Source organism: Saccopteryx bilineata, chromosome 1 (genome assembly GCF_036850765.1).
Source record: "Saccopteryx bilineata isolate mSacBil1 chromosome 1, mSacBil1_pri_phased_curated, whole genome shotgun sequence".
Lineage (NCBI taxonomy): Eukaryota > Metazoa > Chordata > Mammalia > Chiroptera > Emballonuridae > Saccopteryx > Saccopteryx bilineata.
In genome coordinates this window covers 149,222,569-149,238,512 of record NC_089490.1, presented here as the reverse complement: position 1 = coordinate 149,238,512, position 15,944 = coordinate 149,222,569, and the positions used below count along the sequence as shown (strand labels likewise).

Below are 15,944 nucleotides of genomic sequence, written 5' to 3'. Positions count from 1 at the left end.
TGTAACCTGTAACAGGGATGGCAAATACCACACATGTGGGGGGCCACATTCATCAACAAGTAGGAGCTGCTTAAAGTCTGGTGGTAAGAATTCTAAGTGCAGCGGGAAGGAAAGCTAGATCAAGTGATGTCTGCCACAGGCAAAGGATAAGGGACGGGGGCAAGTGGAACAGAAGAGACAAATTCATCCTGTATATGCCATGGAGGCAGAATAGTGGCAGCATCCAGTAGAGTTCCCTAATCAATTAGTCATGTCTGTCATGGGACTGTCACATACACAGCTATCATGTGGGAAAACAATTCCCTGGCCAGTTAGTCATATCTGTCATAGAATGGGGAGTGGCGGCATGCTAAGGAAAGAATGCCAGGATTGGTCAGCAGTGTCTGCCATGGCACATGCCAGGAGAGAGGCACAAGGGAAAGATCAATTACTAGGCATTACTATATCAATAAGTAATGTCTGCCATGAGCCCAGGAGGGGGACATTCTCTGCATGGTGACATCTGCACTGGAGACAAAGCAGTGGTGGTGGCAAGTTCTAGCAGAGCTTCAGCAAAATCTTTCAAGAGGGCTGTGAAGAGCGGGAGGTGAGGGGTATTAGCTGAGTATTTGCCATCCCTGATCCACAGGAAACCAGGTCAACACACCAGGAACGGGCTGGAGGAGGTGGTCAGGTTAGTGTCTGTGTGAGTCGGCTTATGCCCAGGGCAACATGATACTGGGCACAGGTTGAGGCAGTGGGTTTTAGGTTAATTTGATTTTTAGTTGTGTTTTTGAGGGGAAGGGAATGTTAAGGGAGGGGCCCTCCACCACTACTACATTCTCTAATGTTTGCTACCACACTAAGTGGGTACTTACCAAGATCTCCCCCTTTGAAAATGCAAAGTTAGGTAAATCAAAGAAGAGCAGGCAGAGAAAGAGACGTAAGGGACATGAGGGGATGGAGAAAAAGCAGGAGAGGCACAAAAATGGGAGGAGAAAAGAGCAGAGAAAAAAAACAGCAAAAGAAAAAAAAATTACATGCTATTAATTATATTCATGGTGTTAATATTTAATTCATTATCATCTTCCAAAACAAAAAAGCAACATACGTATTACCTACAACAAGCACACACACAAAAAAACATGCAGTGGTTATACCCTTCTTTTCCAGAGGGCTCTATAATCGTGCAGGATAAACAGAAGAGCCCGATCCCCATCCCCGCATGATATGAAGAAGCAGGGGATATTGGCAGAAAATTTTGCAAAGATGATTTTCTTAAAAAAAAAAAAAGTACCTAATACTGGTAAATATAAAGCTGTTGCTGTTCTTACTTTATAGGTCTCTGGCTGGAACACAACATCAAGGTAGAAAACCTTGTGTGTGGCTTAGGGCTTCTCCAGGTGAGGGGTCAAACCACCCCAGGCCTCCCCAGAACTGTTTGACACAATGCAACCTCCCACAGGCTCCAAGTCCTTGAGGCTGAGAACCCAGTGTTGCTGGAGACACTATGAGTGATAGGGATATCCTGAGGATCAAGTTCTAACCGTGGTCCTGGATGTTCCAACAGCGCCTGACAGTTGTGCAAAATCTGTCCCCTTAACCCTGTCAGAGCTTTGGCTTGAAGACCAGTTTCCCGAAGCATCAAAACCTAAATGGACTCGAGAGGCTGCAGGGGTGAGGATCTGGTGGAGCATGCACACACTGGGTGCCATCACAAGGCTCAGTGGTCTCTCAGTGCCCTCCCACCCCTGCTCCCAAAGGTGGAGCTGCTGGCCCTGGAGGGGTGGCTACCTGGTTGGGAATGGCTCTCTTCTTGTTCAGCTGTGTGCTCCTCTGCTGGGCACTGAAACCGAAGCACAGAGAGATTCATGCAGGTGAGATGTAGGGAGGGACAAGGAACAAGAGGTCCTCGCGGCCCAGGTGGGGTTCTTGCCCATATGAGGAAGCCAGTGACCAATTAAGGGCAGAGTCAGAGAGAAACTGCCCTGCACACAAAGGGCTGCCCAAGGGAAAGCTGAGGTTCGTGGAATGAGAAAATATATGGAGTTAAACCAAGGCTTCTAAGCCCTGATCTCTGCCACTCCTGAGAGCACCAGCTATTTCCAGAAGTCACTGGAGCCTCCAAGAATGGGCATGAGAAACTAGATTCCTAGGTGGCTGGAAGTTAGCCATTGTGGTTTCAGAGTAACCTGAGTGCCAAGCGGGGGGTCAAAAACTTGAGGCTTCCTCTGGCTCTCAATTCCGATCTCTAACCCTAGCTCCAAGTCCTAAGTAGCTGACTACGGCATTGTCAGACCTGGGAGATCACACTGTGGGACAGCAGCTCACCAATAAACAACATTCATTTTGTATGGCTGCTACCGCAAACTAGAGGACAGTCAAGGTCAACAGGGTGTGTTTCTACAAGGTCCCTTATTCATCTAGTCCTAGTTCTCTTTTCTTCTTCATCTATCCTGTTTCCTGGCTAGTTCATGCCAGAAAATGAGTGCGGATGAAGGCCACGTATCTTGTACATGGATGGCCACCTACTTAACTCTCTTGTTCATTCTAATGTCATATCTTATCATATTACTTTAGCTGGAACTTTCAGAACAATATGAAAAGGCAATCATCTTGGTTTCATTCTTTTACTCACTGCTTCTGGGATTTTACCTTAAAGTTCAAGTTGGTTATTGGGTAGTTTAGTGTGTGTGCGTACACATGCACAAATGGACTAAGTTTCTATTCTTTGATCAGTAAAAGTTGACACATTAAAAATGGAGGCAGAATTTTATCCAATAATTTCCTGAATGTTTAATGAGTTTATTATAGGATATTTTTTTGGGCTCCTGTTTTTAGAGTTTAGAGGACAGTGGGAAAACAGCCCAGAACATCTAAGCAAAGGAAGAAGTTTGATCAAAAGTGTCTGAAGAAGACAGGACTGCCTGAGCTGGCAGTAGCACAGTGCACAGAGCGTCAGCCTGGGATGGAGAACCCAGGTTTGAAACCCTGAAGTCGTCGGCTTGAGTGTGGGATCTAAACATGGCCCCATGGTAGCTGGCTTGAAGCCCAAGGTCACTGGCTCAGCTGCCCCCCACCCCGACAAGGCACATTAAAGAAAGCAATCAATGAACAACCAAGGTGCTGCAACTATGAGTTGACACTTCTTATCTCTCCCATCCTGCTTGTCCCTGTCTGTCCATCTCTCTCGCGCTAACAACAACAAAAAGGAAAACAGGACCAAGCTGGACAACACATGGCAAGGCCTGGGTACTAGGGAAGTCCCAGGTATTCTACTTCCTAAGGGCTCCCTGGTGCCCTTCTTTTCCTGGCACCCACATGCCTGCACCTTTCCCTTTCCTACACCCAACTGGAGATTTCCCAATGCCTTGAGAGAAGCCCAGAGTCCTCCTCTAGGCCTGCAGGGTCCTCCAGGTGATAGGGCCTCACCTCTCATCTCCCCCTTGGATTGGTCTCCCCATGCTCCTGGCTTCTTGGCCTTCCTTCCCCCATTTCTAACGCTCTAGGATATCCCGCCTGTCACCTGGCTATCAGGACTTCCTTGGTAAGGTCTCTCCAGGACGTATCCCTGTTCTCCTTTCCCACAACCCCTCACCTGCTCTCCTTTGCAACTTCTGCTTTCCTTATGAAAATTTGCTCAATGACAATGTGTCCCCAGCCTTTGGGTCTCTGAAGTGGCAAGGGCCAATCTGGCTTATTCGCTGTCCTAGTCCAAAGGATCTGAGACAGCGATCCACGGCTGTTCCATGGGACCCTGGGATCTCCCACCCAGGGCAGAGGCCCTGGTTTATACCTGGGCTGGGCGGAGCCTGGCACCCTGGGCCCCGCCCCCAGCTGTTCACACACCAGGAAAAAGGCACACAGCAGGCAATACCCACCAGGTCACCAGCTGCTCAGTATAGTAACAACTGGGGGAGGTGGGAAGGCGCAGGAATCCAGAGGAAAGAGTGGAGTGGTCAAAGGAAAAACAGGAGAGATTGTGAGAAGGAACTGTGGATGAAGTGTGAGAAGCAGAGACATCAAGGTGAGGAAAACAGCAGCAAACTGAACAGTGAGGACCAGTGTTTTCAGCCCACACACAACTGACTGCTGGGGACAGGAACAGGAAGGCTGCTCCCCAGGTTCTAAGACCCTGCTTGAGCGGCAGCCCATGGACTGTGACTCCCAGCCCACCCTCAGCAGGGGCCCAAAGTTTCTGACCATGCCCTTATTCATTCATTCCACTCACCTACCACGTGCCCAGCACAGAAGAGCTGCTCAATAACTGTACTGAGTGCACTGATAAATGTTCTACCCGGTAATGATTCAGCCCAACACAGAGACCCCTGACAGAAAGAACCTCTCACTGCTGCCTAGTAGCCCAAGATTGGGCTCTGCCAGGCACCTCCTCAAAGATGCCTCCTTGCCCTCCCAAGGCCATGCCTGAAGGCTGCCCCCTGGATTCCCATAGACCCTACACAGCCCCTGCCCCGGCACTGACCACACTGTATCTTAACTGTTCGGGTGCATGTCTATCTCTGGCATGGGACCTTCCTTTGAGGGTGAGGACCTGGGTCTGTGCTTCCTCACTGCTGTGTCATAGGGCCTGGCACAGAGAGGGCACACCAGCAATATTTGCTAAATGATACTAGGGAGTTGGCAACCAATGGTCTGCTATTCCATTGGGCTCAGGCAAAAAAACCTTTGTGAGCTACCACAACAGTCCATGTGATGATGCTCATGCTCACTGAGGGGGATCTAGGGGTTGAATCAGTGTGGGATGCATTTACATTTACATCTTGCTGAAACCAGAGCTCCCTGTTCTAGCTCTTTATTCAGGTTCCATGGAAGGTTCTGGTTTTATGTCTATAGTGTATAAATGTTAGCCACGGCGATCCTGGGCAACACTGACCCGATGAGACACTCTGTGAAAGGGCCAAGTGCGTATGGAGAATCTGGGAAAACTGCACAGGAGTCTACAAAAGGCTCAGAGAAGTCCCCCAGGAAAGGAAGCACTGGGCGCTAGCTAGCCCAGTCCTTTCTTCATGAGATTAACCCTAGGAATGCACCTTCTTCCTTAAACCACTGGGGGAAATGGGGATGGGATTGCTGCTGTCCAGTCAACATCCCACATACTCTCACCCAGGACACCCTATCAGGGACCTCGTGCCCAGCTCACAGAGGGAATCACAACTGAGAGCAGACTGGTGTCACCCCATCAACTGCTGCAATGAACAGTACATACTTGGCAAATCCAATGAAGTCCTCATGGTTCGTGTTGATGTAGGACTGCTCTATGTCGATGAGAAGAAGAATCTGGGGGAAAGGAGGGGTCACTGTGAGTAGATTGTCCCCGACAATGGTTTGATCTATGACTTTCTAACTAATTTTTTTCTTTTCTTTTTTAAGTGAGAGGCGGGGAGGCAGAGACAGACCTCCGCATGCGCCGCAACTAGGATCCACCCGGCAAGCCCCCTACCGGGCGATGCTCTGCCCATCTGGAGCTGCTGCTCCATTGCTCAGCAATAAATCTATTTTAGCATCTGAGGCAAGGCCTTAGAAACATCCTCAGTGCCCAGGGTCAGCTTGCTCGAACCATTTGAGCCATGGCTGTGGGAGAGAGAGAAAAAGGAGAAGGTGGAGGGGTGGAGAAGCAGATGGTCACTTCTCCTGTGAGCCCTGAGCAGGAATCGAATCTGGGACTTCCACATGCCACACCGATGCTCTACCACTGAGCCAACTGGCCAGGGACTGACTTTGTGACTTAAAAGAGTGTGAAAGTGATAAGAAGTCAGTAGAAACTATACTTTGAATTTTGATCTTTTCCTGGGCTAGTGATATGTGATATGCTACGCTCTGGTGATGCTGGGCAGCAAGCTGTACTTCCTAGTCAGCCACACGATCATACGGGTGGGTCAGTAATCGGTACTCTACAGGGTATTCACTGTATCAAAAGATTTTGCCCAACTGTAGGCTCATGTAAATATTCTGAACACATTTACAGTAGGCTAGGCTAAGCTATGATGTTTGGCAGGCTAGGTGTATTAAGTGCATTTTCAGCTTACTATATTTTCAACATTTGATGAGGTTATCAGGATGTAATGATGAGGTTACATCCTAGTATACTCATTGTATACCGAGGAGCACTTGTATAGAGCCCAGCATGGCTGGGAGGTGCAGTGGCTGCAGCACTTTTCTCCTGGGGGTGGGAGTGCAGAATCATGCTGCTTCCCAGGCAGGAGTAGAGGGGTCACACATATACACCTCCACCCCAAGATATAGCCCGGGTACATCTGCAGGGGGAAGAGAACACAGGTGCTTCCAGACATTAGGGACTCACAACTAAGTAAGACTGAGCCAACAGAGCAGAACAAGGCAGTCCAGTGTGGTGGTCATGGGCACAGCCTCTGGAGCTGGCCATCGGGCTACAGGCTCAGCTCAGCCACTCTCTGGCTATTTGACTCTGGGTCCCATGTTACCAAGCTGTGGAATAGGGGCACAAGGGGCACACTTCAAAGGGTTAACTAATTCACAATATGTAAATCCTTTAGCTAGTACCTGGCATTTCATAAGTGCTACATTTAAAAAGCAAAGATAATGTGGCTAAGCGAGGACATTAAAATGAAACACAGACACACACACAGACACAGACACACAGAAACACACATACACAGACACACAGGAGCCAGTTGGGATGTCATCTCAGATAAAGGATAGGCCCTTAAACAGTACCCTGCTCTTTCCTATATCTAAGCCCCAAGCATAAAACAGGCCAGGCACCAGGTCAGACCTTGCGCGTTTGTTGGAAAGTTGGTGGTGTGCTCCGTCCGTGGGATCCACTGTCGCTTTTTTTAGAGCCCGAATCCCATTACCCCAGAGCCAATGGGTCAAGACTAGCAGTATCAACAGGGAGGCAACCAGAGGCTGTGGTATGTATGGAAGGCCAGCAGCATCTTTGATAGCAATGACACAAAAAGAATTGGAATCTCTCAGGCTTTTGATACATTACAGCTTCTAGACTATAGAAGCTATGAAGAAACAGGTGCAGGTTGACTGGGGGATCCTCTGAAGGACAGATGAGCCAGTTCCTTCTCCATCAATGTCAAGGGGAGAGGAACCATTCTAAACAGGTGTTATCACAACCAAACATAACACGTCAGCTTGCTTTGGTTCTGGATTAAACAAACAGCTGCAAAGAGATCACAGAAGATAACTGGGGGAAAGTAACTGAGACCAGGTTTTGGGGCATATGAAGGTGCAATGAAGCCTTTGGTGCACTCAGCAGGGGACAGGTGAACCGCCACTATGACTGCTTGGAGGAGTCCCACTTTCGACCTTTGTGTGTGCTTGGATGGTCTTCACAGGAAAATTAAAACACAAAAAGGACCCTATGGTGTTCCAGCAGGCAAACAGATAAACTGTGGGCCACACATTCAGAGATCAAAAGTAATAAACTTGAACAAAACAAAACAAAAAGTAATAAACTTCAGATGCACCACAAACAACAGGGATGAATCCTAAATACATCATGCTGAGAGGACGTCAGAATCAAAAGGCTATGTAGTACAGGAGACTGTTCACAGAACATTCTAGAAAAAAGGACAAACCTACAGGAACAGGGAGCAGCCAGTGGTTGCCACGGCCTGGGGGTCAGGGAAGGGTTGACAACAAAGGAGCAAAGAATGAGGATTTGGGGGGGTGATAGAAGCATTCTATATTATAATTGAGGTGGGGGTTACTGTATGCATTTATCAAAACTTGAACCATAACACTCAAGATTTCCTTCAGGTAAATTATAACTGAAAATTAAAACAAAAAGCCAATACCTGGTCCTTGGTTCTCCCCTCCCGTTCGCGGATGTAAGTGGTGACAATTCGCTCTGTCTCCTCTCTCAACCGGGGGTAGGAGCTGAGCTGGGGAAAAGCAGAGTGGCAGTGTTGGCTGGGTCCTCACGGCACGGGAAGCAATGTGAACCACACAGAAAACATGGGGAAGGTGGGTGACATGGGGTGGGCCCACCGAGTCCCCACCCTACTCCTGTCTCATCGCTGCTCCAGCCAGGAGACAAGGGCAACAGTGGGGGCACAGTGGGCCAGAGAGAGTGACAGGGTGCCCGTGCACAAGCAAAGATGCTTTTTGAGAATGTGATTTAGAGGTGGAAAGTGGCAGAGAAAGTGGATGACAGCCATACCCCTCCCACCGGCACTGGGTGAGAGCGAGGGACACCGGCTGTGATTAAAGCCGCTGATAACTGGGCAAGCACTCTCACCCAGCTTGAGCATGTAGCGACTATTCTTAGATGGTAAGTTGGCATCTGGGCCATCTATCTCAGAGGGACCCCCTTGTGGAAAACCATTCCTCATCATCTCATCTTTAGAATCCATTCCTCTAACACCCCCAGAACCCCAGCCTTTGCAGCAGTAATCAAACCAACATATGGAAGGCCCACCTTCCGCAGTTTGGGTTGAGTTCACAAATTGAAGAAAACTAAGTGGACATTCAAAATCACTTGATGAAAACCAAGCAAATGTCCCATGAAATTAGAACATGGTCTGCACATTGCAATGTTTTACTGTTTTGATGACAGTTTGGAAACCCCCTTTCTCTAAGGGTCTTAGGAACAAGCATTGACTCTCATCCCCACTGCCTGCTGAATAAAAGCTTCTGGCAGCATCGAAGGCCTCCCAGCCCCTTTGGTAGGCCAAACTGCAAAGGTGGGACACACGTGCGATGCAACTCGCCCTGTTTTGTCTGCCAATGCACAGTTGAGATGTCATTAAGTAACAACTGGCCCATGGATGGGGGGATGGGTGGGGGGGGTCCATCTGAGGCAGAGTCTCCCAGATGCATGGGGTGAGACTAACAACAGAGGGAGAAGATGGGGGACATATGCGTAGGTGATAATAACGAAACCTTCTGTTACCTTCTCAGCACACTTTTTAATGACCGTGGCCAGTTCTGAGACCACCAGATCAACACACTTCAAACTTGGCTCTTTGAGTTTTACAATCTGTTTTTTCACAATGGCTTCAAAGGCCATATCAGGGGTGAAGAGCCCCGTCCTGGGTCATGCGGAGGGTGGGACCAGTAGAAAGACACCCAGGGACAGTGCAGGCCACACACCCAGGAGAGGAGACAGAGAAAGAGAGAAACGAGAGTCAGCTGGTTAGTGACATGCGTGGAGTAGCCTATGCCCGCATTTGCCCCGGAAGCTACTTCGGATCAAAGAGACACCTTGGGTCCCAGGGGTAGACTTGGTCTGGGTTTCATTATAGATGTGCTAAGGGTCAGTGTCACCATGCAGACAGCTAAGAGTGTGCGGATGCTTTGAGTTTTCATTATCTGCAACAACGGGCTCCAAGATGATAATCTCCAACCCCCCTGCATTTCTTTCCCCTCCCCTTTCCAATCAAAGAAGCTTAAGAAGCAAATGTGGGCTTTTCAGACTGAGAACAGAAGGCTCAAGCAGAAATCCCGCCTTTGAAGGCTGACTCAGAGCTATATGGCCGTCATGGACGTGCAAGCACAAACTGCCCACCGGGAAGTGCTTCAGCTGCTTGGCCAAAGCATGCTGCCCTGGGAACCAGGCCCTCGGGGAAACCCACTATATCTGGCTTGGGGGAGGCAGTGGCCCAGGCGCTTGTGACCTAGTGGATCTGAGGACCAGCTGCCTGGAGGAACAGCACTGCTCCTGGAAGGGAGCAAGGAAACTGAGGAGGCAGTTAGGAGCTTTGAGACCCAAGAACTCATTTAACATTGGTGTTTGGGCCTTTTTTGGCAACTTGGGGAGAAGTGACTGGCTCGAAGGAAGCCTAAAGGCATCACCCGAGGAGAAGTGACTGTCAGGGAGGTACAGGGAGCTTGGCCTCCAGCAGCTGACGCAGACTCCCTCTGTTTCCAAGAAGGCGGCAAAGCGACAGCCCAATGACACCCCAATTCTATCAGACACATGCTAGGCTTGGTATCAGGGTCCCAGGGAGCCTGCCCACCAGTCTGGTCAGTTCTGGAGGCTTGGCACCCCCCTCCCCAGTTGCACCCAGGCTGACATGCCCTTACCCCAGCCTCTGGGAAGATGTCATGTTCTTGGAAACTGAGGCAATCTGGGGGCAGGGGGAAAGGCACCAGGGGGCACAGGCTGCAGAAGCACTGGGAGACTGATACCAAAGCCCTGAACCCCGTTTCCACATGGCCAGGAGTCCCTTGCCGAGGGGCGAATACCTTACTGGTACACTGCCTAACTGTATTGATTAGCTCCTGGATTACCAGGTCGACACATTTCAGACAGGGCTCTTTCAGCTTGACGACCTGCTTTTTCACAATGGCCTCGAATGCCAGGTCCGGGGTGAAGAGCCCGGTCCTAAAACCATCCAAACCCGGGGACAGGGGAGATAAGTCAGAGAGAAACAAAACATGGTCAGCAATCGCATAGGCATGGGCTGGGTTCCCAAGGAAGAACCAAGGTCATGGCAAGTCTGGGAATCAGATGCCTGTATCCACTCCCTGGAAACCCCCAGGGCAACCTAAATACCCCGCGGTGACATGAGATCGGACCACTGGAGGGACCACTTTTGTTGGAGTACGGAGGGGACCCAGGAGGCTCAACAGGGAAACCATGACAGGGACAAACACGGGGTTCCTGTACTCAAGACTCAGACCTGGCTCCATTGCCTCCCCAGGACAAACAAATCTGCAGTGAGCTTTCTTGGATGACCAAAGTGACTAGGGCTCATGCCAACTGACTGGGCAATTTAACTAACGTTTAAGTCAAGGGCAGCAGACAGCCCTGTGGTCCATGACAACTTACACAGGACTGAGGACATCCACCCTCAAGTACCCTTGGGAAGAGTTATAAATTCTGAGAACCACCTAGGAATCCTGTCAAGACCTCACAATCAGGGCACCCCGAGGTTTGAGGGGACCAACTGGCTGGAGGGTGGCACCACAAGAGTGAAAGGAACAATGGTGACTCTCCCTGTGGAACTTGCCTGACTCCATGAATGTTCTTAATGGCATAGCTGATCTCCCGTCTTAAGTCCTTCTCGTCGAACTCCATCTAAGAACAGAGATATCCAATGCATGCAAGGATGCACCTGCGGCCCCTCAGAACAGGGGTTTATTTGGGGAATGTTGTCTCCTATGTTGTATTCACATGGCAGAATATTAAATTGGTCAAAAAAAATTTTAAATATTAAAAAAAATTTAATACTAAAATTTTTTTTTAAATACCTAGTATCTGTAAGGATGCTGTGAAACTAACACTCTTGCACTCCTGTATGAGCCACTCGCAGTACAAATCAAGAACCTCCAAAAATATACCTACACTATAACCTAGAGGTTTGAAATGCTCTAGAAATTTACTTTGTGGAATTAATAATTGGCTATATTCAAAAGAACTATTCATTACTGCTGAAAAATGTAAAAAAAAATCCTAAATGTCCAACAAAGGGAGACTGGCTAACTGCATGATGGGATATTTATAAAATAATTGCTTTGTTGTTGACAATGCATAAAATATTTACGACTGGGCCTAACCTGTAGTGGCGCAGTGGATAAAGCATCGACCTAGAAATGCTGAGGTCGCTGGTTCAAAACCCTGGGCTTGCCTGGTCAAGGGACATATGGGAGTTGATGCTTCCAGCTCCTCCCCCCTTCTCTCTCTCTGTCTCTCCTCTCTCTCTCTCTCTCTCTGTCTCTCCCTCTCCTCTCTAAAATGAATAAAAAATTAAAAAAAAAAAAAAAGAAAGAAATCCTAAAATATTTACAACTGGTTTTGAAAGATGGCCACCACATGAAAAAAATCAGGGTATAAAGATATATAATATATATATAGTATATATATATATACTATATATATATATATTATATATATTTTATATTAAGTGAGAGGCAGGGAGGCAGAGACAAACTCCGGCCTGCACTCTGACTGGGATCCACCCTGCAAGCCTCCTACCAGGCGATGCTCTGCCCATGTGGGGCAGCTCCTCCGTTGCTCATCAACCAAGCTATTTTAGCACTTGAGGCAAGGCCATGGAGCCATCCTCAGCACCCAGGCCAACTTGCTCAAACTAAGCCATGGCTGCAGGAGGGAAAGAGGGGGCATGGAGAAGTAGATGGTTGCTTCTTCTGTGCCATGACCAGGAACTGAACCTGGGACTTCCAAATGCTGGGCCGACACTCTAACGCTAAGCCAACTGGCCAGGGCCTAAAGACATAATTTTTTAAAACAATATATTGATATATGTGCACATAAGGATAGATGAATATATGTGCTGTGTTTGTGTATGCAAGAAGGGCTTTTTTTTTTAATGGAATGCTTCACAAATTTTGTGTGTCACCCTTGCAGAGGCCATGCTAATCTCTGTATCCTTCCAATTTTAGTACATAGGCTGCTGAGGTGAGCACAAGGGGGGGCTTTCTGTCTGCATAGAAATAATTCTGAAAAGACACACTTTCAGTGCTAATAGGAGCTGTCTGTGGGTGCTAGGACTATGGGAATTTTGTGGCTTTTAGCTTCTGATTTTTAATTGAAAAGAACTTTACTGGTTTTTATAAAAATATGTGGTCAAAGTAAAAAGTTCAAGCAAAAAATTTTTTAAAACTCTAATCCCATCACTAAAAACTGCAAGAACTTTTTAAAGACCTATGCAAATACACATATCTAGACACATATGTAATGTCATATGGAAGGGTATTATAAATATTATCTATGTTTTATGTTGCTTATGTTGGGTCCATAATCTGCATTATTTTCCCTCTTCAACATTCTGGGACATGAGGATTTCCCACTATTTCTACATATTTTGCAAGGAGCATGTACCTTGGTTTTTATCAAAGAAACAAAATAAAACTTTTTGTATAGCTCTGCCAGAAACCTGTAAGTTGCCTGCTCAGGAAACCTGGGGGTCTCCTCCCCCAGGCCACATTCTAGGCTCAGACCTGAAGGCTGGAGTCCAAGACCTCAAGCTCGGGAAGGAGGCGGGCTCCAGGCTGAGCAGAAGGGTACCTGATGAGGGACAGGAGGGCCCAGCCCAGGCTGTACTACCTTCACCAGCTCGAAGGGAAACCGCTCATGGAAGATGCGATTGATTCGGGCTCCCCCGGAGAGCTCCAGCGTGTCCACTTGGTCTCCGGAACCCTCGATCCTTTTTTCAAAGTCCACCCCAAACTGCTGGACCATCCTAACAAGGAAAAAGAAAACTCAAACATCAAGTGGAGGTTTCAAGACAGCTCCAGGGTTATGTCCTGAGTCAAAACACGGTTCTGTTTCCTCTTTATTTTTTAGCAGCAAAATCTCTGTGTAGATCAAAACAAACAAAATTCAGGTGCTGCAGGTGGCAAGCATTTGCTCCACGCTAGGTCCACTCTATAAGCTCATTATGATCATTCATTGAACTGAACAGAGTGCAGTTATTACTCCACTTTGCAGATGACAAGAGTGAGGTTCATGGGTCACAGCTTAGCAACCTCACCTCTGCCCTGAGACGTGGCCTAATCCAGCAGGACCATTGAGTGAAAAGGTATTCCCCTCCACACTATTCAGGTGGTTTCCACTGGTTCCCGCCACCTCCAAACACGTGTAGGTCAGCACTCCACCGCTATAAGCTGAGCCTTGGACAGATGGCTTTGTCCCTCTGAGCCTCAATTTCTTTACCTGCAAAGTGGGTTGAGTGTACCAGCACCTCTATACAAAGTCTTTGTGAAGATTCAAGGATTTCATCAACTCCAAGTCATTGATCCTAAAATGTACCACTAGTCTAAATACCCACAAGCCTGACCAGGTGGTGGCACAGTGGATAGAACGTGGGACTAGGATGTGGCGGACCCAAGTTCAAAACCCCGAGGTCGGCAGCTTGAGCCCAAGGTCGCTGGCTCAAGCAAGGGGTCACTAGCTCTGCTGTAGCCCCCCGCCAAGGCACATATGAGAAAGCAATCAATGAACAACTAAGGAGCCGCAACGAAGAATTGATGCTTCTCATCTCTCTCCCTTCCTGTCTGTCTGTCCCTATCTGTCCCTCTCTCTGACTCTCTCTGTCTCTGCCCCACACTCACACAAAAATAATAAATAAATAAAATAAACAAACACCCACAAAAAAAGAAAATATGCCGTCAATTCATGGCAACTCACCTAAAACTTCTGAATTCAGAACTTAAAATGTCATATAACTGACAAAATGTCATAATATCACAAGTGGCGCCTTGAACCCAGCCCAGCCCTCACAAAGTGTCTCCAAGTATTGCTATTAGTACTGTGATAAGAGAAGATCTAAGATATTTATTAGTGTCTTGGTTTTCCTTAGCATTTCTAATTGCTCCCTCACTCCTGTGCACTGTCTGCCTTAATCATTTCCTCATTTCTGCCCCTCCCCAATTCTTTGTCTACTTAAGTGTAGGCAGGCCTCAAAGATATTGTAGGTTCAGTTCCAGACCACCTCAATAAAGCAAATAGCACAATAAAGCTAGCGATACAAATTTTGTTTCCCAGTGCATATAGTTATTTTTATACTACACTGCCTTCTATTAAGAGTTCCAGTAACATTATGTTTAAAAAATCAACACACATGAAAAAATACTTTATCGTTGAAAAATGCTAACCATCATCTAAGCGTACTGGATGAATGGCACTAATAGACTTGTGTGACACAGGGGTGTCGCAAACCTTCAATTTGTAAAAGATGTAGTACCTGCAAACGGCAATAAAACAAGGTATGCCTGTACTAAATTACCCACCCTGGACCTGCAGCATGGAGCCCAAAGCACTCTAACAGAGAGAAGTCCAGCTCTCATGAACACATACAGGGGACGCCAGTGCACTGCTGGGGTGGCCAGGGTCAGCTACCAATGAAGAGCGTTCTCCTTCCCCAACTGGGGTGGCAGGGGCACGCAGCAGGGTGCCCAGATTCTGAGGATCTCTCTGCCCACATGAAGCAGATGGTGGGGTTTCCTTCCCGGGGACACAGAAAGGCCTATGTTCATGCCACACATGGAATGGGGATCTTGAATGGTGGGCCAGGACACAAGGTCACGATCATAGTAGCACTATGAGAGCAGTGGAGCGGTTCAGAGCTCAGATGGAGTCTCTGGCCCCTTGCCGCCAGCCTCAGAGGGAAGACATAACCACACATGAATGCCAGTCTCCCAGGGGCCCCGGAGTCCGAGTTGGGCTCACCAAGCACCTTTACCAACTGTCAGGAGTTGAATTGTGTCCCCCAAGTTCATGTTCATGTCCTGACACCCAGTATCTTTGAATGTGACCTTTACTGGGAAACAGGTCACTGCAGATATAATTAGTTAAGATGAAGTTCCACTGCAGTAGGGTGGGCCTCTGAGCCAATGTGATTAGTGTTCTTAGAGAAAGGGGAAATTTGGATGGGCGTATGGAGAAGCCATGTAAAGATGAAGGCAGAGACTGGGAATACCAAAGACTGCCAGCAAACCCCCAAATCTCCCAGAAGGAGCCAACCCTGCTAACATTTTGATCTCAAACTCTAGGCAACAGAACTGCAAGACAATAAATTTCTACTGTTTAAGCCACTCTATCTGTGGTACTGTGTCAAAGCAGCAAATGACTAGAGCCAGGTACAGGGCAGGTGAGATATCGGTCGATGATCTGTAGTCACCAGAGATGAGCAGTCATGAGCAGACAGCCACAATCACACGTCTAGGGAACAGGTATTCCTGTTTCTCCTTCTAGAAAGGGAGAGAGCCGGACACAAAGCATAAAAGCACAAAGACTGAAGAAGGATAGTGGGTCTGAAAGATGCCCCCATCCTCTTTGCCTGAGTAAAGAACCTGCCAGGGGCTTTTAAATGATCTGCATTCTAGTCACAGGATGGGGCCAGCAGGTCAAGTGGGGTACAACTTGGGAGTCATGACCAAGCTGTGTGGGGAGGAGGGGGAGATACAGAACAATTTATCATAACAATGGTGATAAAAGTAAAAAAAGCTTTTTCATCACTGGCTTCCAGGGAGCCCCATGCTGCATG

The 15,944-nt window shown here is 47.9% G+C and overlaps 1 protein-coding gene and 1 non-coding gene across 13 annotated transcripts in view; both read right to left on the bottom strand.

Annotated features, from left to right (window-relative positions):
* DNM2 (dynamin 2) overlaps positions 1 to 15,944 on the bottom strand; it is a 92,599-nt gene that overhangs the window by 17,015 nt on the left and 59,640 nt on the right. For 3 of the 12 annotated variants that reach the window (XM_066273469.1, XM_066273487.1, XM_066273507.1), the window contains exons 8-15: positions 13,004 to 13,139; positions 10,947 to 11,014; positions 10,180 to 10,318; positions 7,788 to 7,874; positions 5,207 to 5,277; positions 3,861 to 3,890; positions 1,774 to 1,825; positions 858 to 869 (exon numbers count right to left, since the gene is read on the bottom strand). In XM_066273469.1, the coding sequence (XP_066129566.1) occupies positions 858 to 869; positions 1,774 to 1,825; positions 3,861 to 3,890; positions 5,207 to 5,277; positions 7,788 to 7,874; positions 10,180 to 10,318; positions 10,947 to 11,014; positions 13,004 to 13,139 (595 nt within the window). Of the gene's footprint in view, positions 1 to 857; positions 870 to 1,773; positions 1,826 to 3,860; positions 3,891 to 5,206; positions 5,278 to 7,787; positions 7,875 to 8,884; positions 9,024 to 10,179; positions 10,319 to 10,946; positions 11,015 to 13,003; positions 13,140 to 15,944 lie in introns of all 12 variants that reach the window. The other 9 variants (XM_066273519.1, XM_066273552.1, XM_066273501.1 and 6 more) reach the window with 6 other exon arrangements.
* LOC136321724 (U6 spliceosomal RNA) lies at positions 12,261 to 12,363 on the bottom strand. Its single transcript, XR_010728844.1, has one exon. It is a non-coding gene; the product is annotated as a U6 spliceosomal RNA (small nuclear RNA).